Raw genomic sequence first — 10002 nt, 5'->3', positions numbered from 1 at the left:
ATAAAAAAATATACCTTTGTCATTGTAATTAATCATCAGTAGAGATTGTACATGTATGAAATGTCAATACAAATAAAAACATATGGTAAATTTTTGGGGAAAAAAAGAAAAGAGGAACTAAAACGCCTCTACATCCTTACATACAAAACACCCAAACAGTAGCAAAACTTGGGCATTTTTGGAGAGGGCTGAAACCTATGGCTATCTTCTGGCTTTTGTAGTATATGTTTTTTACACAAGTATTTTACATCTATCTCTTTCCCCCTGTGAAAAAAATAAGAAGGGAAATTCTGGGGGTTTTCTTCTTCTTTTTTATGATTTTCTTCACATGAATTTAAAAGGTAGAGATGCAACGTCTGTGTGTTGGAACCTTTTGCTTCTTTTGCTTAAGATCTTCTTGATGTACTTTTCCAATATCTTTAGCAATTCTAATAGCATCAGCAGAAGCACCAGCCAGCCCTCTCCCTGTAAATCCAACTGCATATAGCCCAGATTTTCCTTTCCAGTTATTTTGTGCCTTTGGAAATCCATTCTTTGAGAAAAATTCACTTTCCTGTAATAACATAACAAAACAATATTAGTCAACTATTCAAGAATGTTGTATAATATTTCCTTTTTATTTAAATAGTAGCACAGTTTCTCACCTGTAGCCAGTAAGGAACATTGCTGCAGTAGCCAGTAGCCAAAACAACTGAATCAACTTCAAGTGTTTCACCATTGACAAGTTCAACAGTGCCACAGTTAAACTTTTTGATTCCAGGTACAACCTTAACTTTTCCTGATCTGATTTTTTCCAAAGCACCAATGTCAAGTACAGGGGTTTTTCCTTGAGTATTCTTGAGTGTTAATGGTCCAATTGATGGCCTTTTTAGTCCATAATTCTCAATATTTCCAAGAATAAACCATGTTAGAATAAGTAGAATTTTGTCAACTAGCCAAAGTGGTAGCCATGCCATTAATATCATAGCCAGCTCAAAAGTTGATTTCCCGAAAATCTCTCTTGGCAAAACATGAACCTGAATAACAAAAGAAACAGAACAAAACTATATTAGAAATTTGTCGAAATTAAACTGTGTGATCATTTCATTTAAAAGTTACAGTTCAGTATTAATAACTTACCGAGCTACGGCAAACCATTGATGGTTGAGCATTATGGTTACTAAGATCAAGTGAAACTTCCATGCCAGAATTTCCACAGCCTACAACAAGAACTTTCTTTCCTCGAAATTTGTCACCAGACTTGTACTCACAAGCATGAATTACTTCACCTCCGAAATTTTTCAACCCATCAATTTCAGGCACAACTCTTTCAGCATTTTCACCAGTAGCAACAACAAGCCACTGGCAAATATACTCAACTTCAGAGCCATTTGCTGAAACAGTTTTCACCCTCCACAAACGACAAGCTTCGTCGTACTTAGCAGATTGTACACACTCATTGAACTGTGGTTTGAGGTCAAATTTTTTGGCATAGGATTCAAGATAATCAATGAATTGTCTCTTTGTAGGGTACTCAGGGTAGTGTTCTGGAAATGGGAAATTTGGGAGTTGACAGAATTTCTTAGGTAGATGAAGTTTCAAACGATCATAAGTTCTTTTTTGCCATAAAGATGCAATACAATCAGTTCTTTCCAAGATAACACAAGGAACTCCTTCTTCTTTCAAACAAGCTCCCACTGCTAATCCTGATGGGCCTCCACCTACAATTACAGGACCATTTACCCAAACACATCTACGAGCAAAGAAATCGTTATCTGAGAAACTAAACATTTTTGCTGAAAGTTGGTGTTTTTCTTTCTTGAGAGAAAATGAAGTTGTTTTAGAAGGTTTTTAAATTGGAGAAGTTTTGTTTTTTTTGGTAATGAGAGATAAGTCAATTTAGAAGTTGTTTGAAGAAATGAGAGGGGAGAAGCTCTTTATATAGAAGTGTTGGGCAGTGATAAATGAAAGATGCATGTGACAGAAGGTGGGAAGTTAATGCCTTTCGAGGGGTCATTCTCAAATCATAAGCTAAAGTCTGCCCTCTATTTTTTTAAATTTCATGATACTTAATCAATAAATTATTGGATCTTACTAAAATAATACACTTTGATTTTTATATTTGTTGGGAAAAGGGGTGGGGTTGTGTGGAGGTTTAACTCCCTTGTTTTTTTATTTTGAATTAGTAATTTTTTTCCTTTTATAGCTTTAAGAGTTAGTATAATTTTTATTGAGGTGTATAAACTAAGTGACGATTGTTGAAGATGCTTAGGACCGACCATGGCATGTTTATTTTCGTACTTTCTACGTCTATGTTTAACATTCAGATAAAATTTTCAAGAATTGTTGGTGATGTTGTGCCTTCTAAAGGTCCAATGTAGTATATTATACAACAAGAATCTCTTTTTTTCTATTTATAACTTTGAGACTTTAATTTCACATTAACATAAATGATAAAATCCATCACATTTGTTGAGTACAGAGTTCGCTTTGCAGCTGTAGAAGCAGATAAATTGGGACCCATTTGTAAAACTAACCGGAAATAATTAGGAGTTCGAGCTAGAATTTTTAATTTATAGACGATTTTAGATCATAATTTTTTTTGTTTATCATATCCTGAATAGATTTACACTTATTAATTAAATTTTTAATACAAATACCTAACTTGAGCCAAAATTACTCGGTTCTATTAAATATAATGATGGCTCGCTAGTAACAGTATTATTATATTTCAGTTCTAACCAATGGGAATGAATTACGTAGTACTGATTAAACTTACTCACTTCAATTACCCCAAAAACAGTATTGGAAGTTCAATGTTTACGCCTCTAATTTTGTAAACAAATTGGAATATCAACTCTCCAATCTTTTTTGAAATTCACTATACACTGAAGAATATTACACAAAAATCTTTATATGGTGAAGCTTACCTGGCAATAAGAGGCTGACTAGGATAAAGCAAGGATGCCCACGTGGATATGATATGGCCAGTGGGGGATTTAACGTCACCTCAGTTACTGAAATAATGGAGCAATTTGAAGGAGTGCCCACACTATAAGATTAGAAGGGGGCTAACCCTCCTGAGGTAGTGACTTGACTGCTAACTCCTATGGGTACAAATTGCCCATTCCTGCCAGCCTAAGACCTCTTTGATTCCCACCATCTCATTTCTCCCTACACTGGCTCCAATAATTTATATTTGGATAGTGTAAAGTTCATTTAAGGTAAAAATGCTCCTATCAAAGGGTTCTTTAATTTCAAGAATATTCGAATCAGATGAGATATCTATTTTAGAATATTGAAACTCATTTAATTCATCTCATCGTATCTCTTGGTGATAGTTTTTCACCTATTATCAGTTCTACTTCCTAGTCACCTACCCTAATACAAACATGAGAAACCCTCACCTAAACAACTACGTTTTGTTTTCATTTTTTTAAGGAGAAAAGAACAATTATTTAGCTAACTACCAAATTCACTTGTGTGACACCTTAGCTAGGTTCAGCCGTTCAGGATTTTAATATCAGTAAGTTGTTCCCGTTTTTACATTTTTTGTTCATCTTCGGTATTCGCGAGCTTACAATCAATAAAAGATTATAACAAAGAAGGAGTCCATTAAATTTGAGTACAAAATTAAGGTGCTTAATTTAATTTACGTCTCACATTAAAGGTGAACGCCCTCAATTCATGGGAAGATAAAAATTTATATCATCTGTTAACATCATGAAATTTACGGTTTACTCGAGTTAATTTATCAACTTAATTTATCCAAGGGAAAAAGGCCCAAAAATGACCTTGTGCTATTCGAAATGGATCAATTATAACCCCCGTTTAAATTTGAATCCAAAAATGAACATGCCGTTATAAAATGGGTCTAATAATGCCCTTGTGTTATTCAGAATGGATCAATTATAACACTCGTTTAAATTTGAACTCACTAATGACCCTGCCGTTAAAGAATGGGTCAAATACTGTTATGTCCCTCAGTCAGTAATGATTAGAGGTGTAAATGAATATTTAAAAATCGACTAAACCGGCATAATCGTACCGTGCCGAACCGATTTTTAGGGTTTTTTTACTAAAACTGAATATTTTTATATAAATCTATAACTATAACGATAATTATGGTAGATTTTTTATTTTATAAAAATAAACCGAAAAAATATTGAACCGTACGGTTAAATATTTGCAAAATATATATTTTTAAGTCTTTTCAGTTTTTTTAAAGTATTTGTTTTTGTAAAAACTGAAAAAAAATATTTTTTTAAAATGCTTTTAAAAACTGAAAAATATATATTCTGTAAAAACTAGAAAAAGAAAGGAATTTGCAAAATATATATATTTTTAAGTCTTTTCAGTTTTTTTAAAGTATTTTTTTTTTGTAAAAACTGGACAAAAAATATTTTTTTATAAAACTGGAAAAAAAAAACTCTCCTAAAGCAGTGAACTACATATGCATTAGTTTTAAAAAAATAAAAATATTTTGCAATTTTTTTTTTTCAATTTGACGGTTTAATTTTTTTTCGGTTTATTTTTATAAAATAAAAAATCTACCATAATTATCGGTACAGTTATAGATTTATATAAAAATATACGGTTTTATTTTTAAAAAACTAAAAATCGGTTCGCCACGGTACGATTATGTCGGTTTAGTCGGTTTTAAATATTCATTTACACCCATAATCATTACTGACTGAGAAAAATAACAGTATTTGACCCATTCTTTAACGGCAGGGTCATTAGTGTGCTCAAATTTAAATAAGGGTTATAATTGATTCATTTTGAATAATACATGGGTATTATTAGACCCATTTTATAACGGTAGGGTCATTTTTGGTCTCAAATTTAAACAGAGGTTATAATTGATCCATTTCAAATACCACAAGGTCATTTTTGACATTTTCCCTTTATCCGATAATGTTGAAGATAAAAAGGAAAAGAACAAAGGAGCAAAAGAGGGAGAAAAGAAGCGGCCAAGGGCATTGGCGTCTTCAACATACAATATCGTTTTGCGGGGAAAAGCATTATATATATATATAGTAATTATAACTGATATACAGGGTTATTATTATTTTTTTTAAAAGAGTAAATAATAATTTAAGACAAGAAATTAAAAAGTGTTAAAACTATTAGTACAATTCTAAATACTGATCATTTAAAAGTCAAATTGTGGGTGATAAATTGACATTGTTTTTGCACATATCTGCATAAGTAAGTTGGCATGTATCAACCCCGCAAGTATCAAAGTAAAACAACATTTAAAGGTGTGCTACCCTATAAAAGCAAAATAAAATTAAACAGAGAGAGAGAGCCTCAATCCTATTCCTATTTCTATTTTTTGAAGATTTATGTCTTAATTAAGTTCAAAACACTCTGCATTTCTTAGGCCAATTAGATTCGAGGCACATGGGATTAAGAAAGATCGTATGTAATGGTGATTAATATAGTTAAAAGGTTGTACGAAAGATTTACAGTCTAAATTCTACTAACCTAGATTCACTGCTTTTAACTCATGACAGAATATCGTGATTACTTTTTAGAACCTCTATCTAGTTAAATGTAACATATATATTGTGAAACCCTAATAAGCTCGCATGCATGCTTAATACGTACCTTTTCATGTGTAAGGCTGAAATTGATCCACAACAGCATAAACCTAATTATAATCTTGGTTTTAGTGTGAACACGCGTCGTTATGCCATGATAACTGAAAAGAAATTAAAGTAGCGTTTAGATGCATTGCTTAGTTGGTAATTGTGATAGTAATTTAAAAGTTTCAAGTACAATAGTATTTTCTTTTTATTATTATTACAGCGCAGAGGTTGAGGCTCTTATATACTTGTATATATGCTTCATAGGGTTTTATCAATTTTGAAGTGTTTAAAAAGATAGTTTAAGTTCTTTACACCAGTATATAGAATAATAGATTGTTCTTTATTAGCTTAAATTGGATCACTACAATAGGTAATTCTTTGCAACAAGCTTGATATGACAATTTATAAAATAGAATAATAACTTATTATAAATAGTTATATTACATAAAATAGTACTAAGATTCTTTATACTAAATGTGTATATATAGGAATATGATCGAATGCATTGTTGATACCTGACCTAGCTAATTAAGTTTCTGATTTGAACTTTGAGAATAAAGTAATTCCTAATTAAGATCGCTTTCTCCTTTAATAAATGTGAATTCAAATTAATATACCAAAATTAAACTAAATATCCTCAAAACATTTATGGGAGAGAGTAGTGAGAAGGAGAAATGATAGTTGTACCCCCACCATCACTCATGCTTTCGAGTGCGAATTCATTGGAAAGAAGAGGGAAGCATGTGCACGAGCCCTTGGTATTATAGAGCTTCGCTGCTTTTTATGAAAGGTTTGGGAGCTAGGGTTTGGCTTTTGTAAGGTTTAAATATTAAGCATCATATACTATAGTATTATATAAATAAATAAAAAGGCCGGGAAAGAAAATGGCTTTGGAATCAGCAGTACGTACCATAATCATTCTTCCACCTCTGCCTGGGCCGGTGACCGAACCCCCAAAAGCCAGAAACTGATCAACAAAAATTGCTAAGGCGGATTGAAAAAGAAAATCGCAATAAAACTTTATAGGGAAATTCCATGCACAATTTGATGGGGATACGTGTTGTTTCGTTTATCCCAATTTTTCCTCCTCACAGCTTTGCTCAGCTTGGGAGCTCATCATCTCGTGGCCAATTTTACTATTTTAGGATTATTCATTTTTTTAATTTTTCAAAAAAGAAATATTATCTAAGTTATATAACGGTGATAGATTTTTTACGTAATTAGTGTAATTTAATATGATATAGTATGTTAGATGACACGTTAATATTTAACATGAAGTTTACCTATCAATATTTTATATTTTAACTTAGAAAATTTTTAGGGCATAAAATTAAAATTCGTGTTATAAGAAATATCAAATTATGGTGGATGTCTACTCTTTCTCCATGATCTTCATCTCAAATGCTTAATAACATATTCAACGACATATTTTCTATGTTTAATGACATATTCAATGACATATTTTCTTCACTTTTCATGTCTATATAAAGACATTGTAAGAAATAGGAAAATACACACAATCGAAGAAGATATAAGAATATCTTCCCTCTTTCTCTATATATCTCTTAGCATTTTTTTCCTTATTCCATATTGTTACTTTGAGTTATATTTTATAACACTTTATCAGCACGAAACTCTACCGTCTCAAGAAGCTCTTTGAGAAGACTAAGCAAATATGGATATGTCACGACCCAAAATTTTCACATTCGGACCGTAATGACACCTAACATTTCACTTGCTAGGCAAGCCAACGTTAGAATAATATTATCCATTTTTAAAATAATTTTAAATTTATTAATAACAAGGAAACAAATGCGGAAGCAAGGTTTGAAATATAGTAAAATAATCCATCAAACAACGGTGTCTAAATACGATCCCACAATTGGTATCATAAGTGCACGAACTTCTAGAATAAATACAAATAAAGGTCTAAATAATATAAAGATGTCTCGAAATAAACACACAGCTAAAGTACAATAGACGGGGACTTCAGAACTGCGGACGTCATGCAGTTATACCTCAAGTCTCCTCTAATAGTTGAAATCCGAGCAAGTCTATGGTACGCTGCTTGGACCAACTCCAAAATCTGCACAAGAAGTGCAGAGTGTAGTATCAGTACAACCGACCTCATGTACTGGTAAGTGCTGAGCCTAACCTCGACAAAGTAGTGACGAGGTAAGGCGGTTCACTTACATTAACATATACACAATATTAGTAACAGCAACAATAATAGAAATAAATCAGGTAATTCATTTATAATAATTGAAGGCAACTCAACACTCATAACCAATTATCATTTCCATTATTTTTGTTGTAGCGTGCAACCCACTCTCACAATAAATCCACATTCAGTTCTGTTGCGGCATGCAACCTGCTCCTCCAACATATTCATTTTAATCAAGTCTGTTGCGGCGTGCAACTCGATCCTCCAATATTAACTTTTTAACAAGTCTGTTGCGGCGTGCAACCCGATCCTCCAATATTGACTTTTAATAAATCTGTTGCGACGTGCAACCCGATCCTCTAATATTGACTTTTAATAAGTCTGTTGCGGCGTGCAACTTGATCCTCCAATATTGACTTTGATATGTATGTTGCGGCGTGTAACCCGATTATCCAATATATTCATTATAATCAATCATGTTGCGGCGTGCAACCCCCTCCTCCAACATTTTTATTTACTAATTTTTATAGAAGAAATTTTTCCCACTAAATGTAACAATTAATATAAAATTACAAGACAACAAGCATACAATAATTATGGTTTAATTATGAAGCAAACAATGACAAATAGCAAATTATTATAGAAATCAGGGAGTAAATAGGCAGTTTAATATTTATTATGCTAAATGTCAAATAACAATTAAGGCACATAATTCAAATACCATGTAATAATTAATGCAGGAATTCAAGCATTTATATTTGCAAAGAATAAGAGAGAAATAATTATTATAATAATTAATTAATGATTAAAAATAATTTATGATTTTTCAAGTGAGGAGGAAAACAATTAATTTGACGACGTATAGACACTCGTCACCTCGCCTATACGTCGTTTACATGCAATTCACATAACAAACAATTTAATGGTTCTATTCTCTCAAGTCAAGATTAACCCCGACACTTACCTCGCTTTGCAAATTCCAATCAATTTTTCAACCACAACTTTTTCTTTTAAATTTACCTCCGAAAACTTCAAATCTATTCACAAACAATTCAATATATTCAATACTAATCATAGGAATTAATTCCATATGAATTTATAATTTTTTTGGATAATAATCCGAAATTCATTAAAATATTCGATAATGGGACCCACATCTCAAATTCCGTAAAAACTCACGAAATCCGAACACCTGTTCCGATACGAGTTCAACCATATAAAATTTGTCCAATTCCGATATCAAATGGACGTTCAAATCTTAATTTTTAATTTTTTGAAAGTTTTACAAAAATTCTAATTTCTTCCATCTAAATCCGAAATAAATGATGAATATAGACATGGATTTGTGAAATATAATCACTTTATGATAAAGAACACTTACCCAGCCACAGTCATGAAAATCCTCCTTGAAATCGCCCAAATCTGAGACTTAAAACTCCAAAATGAGTAAAAATTACTAAGACCCGATTTTATGTATTCTACCAAGTATTTTTACATTTGCGTGCTATATTTTCGCACCTGCGGTCTCACATTTGCTAGACAAAGCTCGCATTTGCGAAGTGGGGCTGCTAGGCGAGGTTCCGCACATGCAGACAAAATGTCGCACCAACGACGTCCGCTTCTGCGCAAAAGGGTCGCACCTGCGAAAACCGCATCTGCGATAGAAGTTCCGCTTCTGCAAGCTCGCACCTGCGGTCAAAATTCCGTAGGTGCGATTACACCAAATCTCAAAATTTTAGATTTTGCTTAAGTCCAATTCTTGTTCTGATTTCAATCTGTTTCACTCTCGGGGTACTCGGGACCCCGCTAGAATTTACCAACAAGTTCCGTAACATAATAAGAACAGACTCGGGGTCTAAAATCACGTCAAACAACACTGAAATTACAATTCACACCCCGATTCGAACTTTGAGTTTTAAACTTTTAATTTGCAAATCTCGTGCCAAAATATATTAAATGAATCCGGAATGACTTCAAATTGGGCACACAAGTCATAAATGACATAACGGGGCAGTTCAAATTTTCAGAATCGGATTCCGTCTCCGATATCAAAAAGTCAACCCCGTGGTCAAACTTAAAACATTTAGCGTTTAAATTGCTAGTTCCGTTAAATGGTCATGACTTGAGCTAGGGACCTCCAAATTAAATTCCGGGCATACACCCAAGTCCCAAATCACGATACGGAGTTACCGAAACTGTCAAAATACCGATTCGGGTCCCTTTGCTAAAAATATTGACTAAGGTCAACTCACTTGAATTTTAAAG

At 32.7% G+C, this 10002-nt stretch overlaps 1 protein-coding gene across 1 annotated transcript; it reads right to left on the bottom strand.

The window, feature by feature from the left end:
- On the bottom strand, positions 1–1890 carry LOC104113890 (probable indole-3-pyruvate monooxygenase YUCCA8). Its single transcript, XM_009624206.4, has 3 exons — positions 1120–1890; positions 645–1016; positions 1–553 (listed from the first exon to the last, which is right to left on the bottom strand). The coding sequence occupies exons 1-3, from the start codon at positions 1768–1770 to the stop codon at positions 335–337; spliced, it is 1242 nt and encodes a 413-aa protein (XP_009622501.1). The 5' UTR covers positions 1771–1890; the 3' UTR covers positions 1–334.
- Between the last annotated feature and the right edge of the window lie 8112 nt (positions 1891–10002).

The sequence above is a fragment of the Nicotiana tomentosiformis genome, chromosome 1 (genome assembly GCF_000390325.3).
Source record: "Nicotiana tomentosiformis chromosome 1, ASM39032v3, whole genome shotgun sequence".
Classification (NCBI taxonomy): Eukaryota; Viridiplantae; Streptophyta; class Magnoliopsida; order Solanales; family Solanaceae; genus Nicotiana; species Nicotiana tomentosiformis.
The sequence above is the reverse complement of the archived record's forward strand: the minus strand, read 5'-3'. Positions and strand labels throughout refer to the sequence as shown.

What these genes read in the sequence shown, in the direction of transcription:
- LOC104113890 (XM_009624206.4), bottom strand. Translation starts at nt 1,770, where the DNA reads ATGTTTAGTTTCTCAGATAACGATTTCTTTGCTCGTAGATGTGTTTGG. An exon ending in CAATGGTTTGCCGTAGCTCG is followed by an intron (nt 1,017 to 1,119) that starts GTAAGTTATTAA and finishes TTTGTTATTCAG; the next exon opens with GTTCATGTTTTGCCAAGAGA. An exon ending in ATGTTCCTTACTGGCTACAG is followed by an intron (nt 554 to 644) that starts GTGAGAAACTGT and finishes ATGTTATTACAG; the next exon opens with GAAAGTGAATTTTTCTCAAA.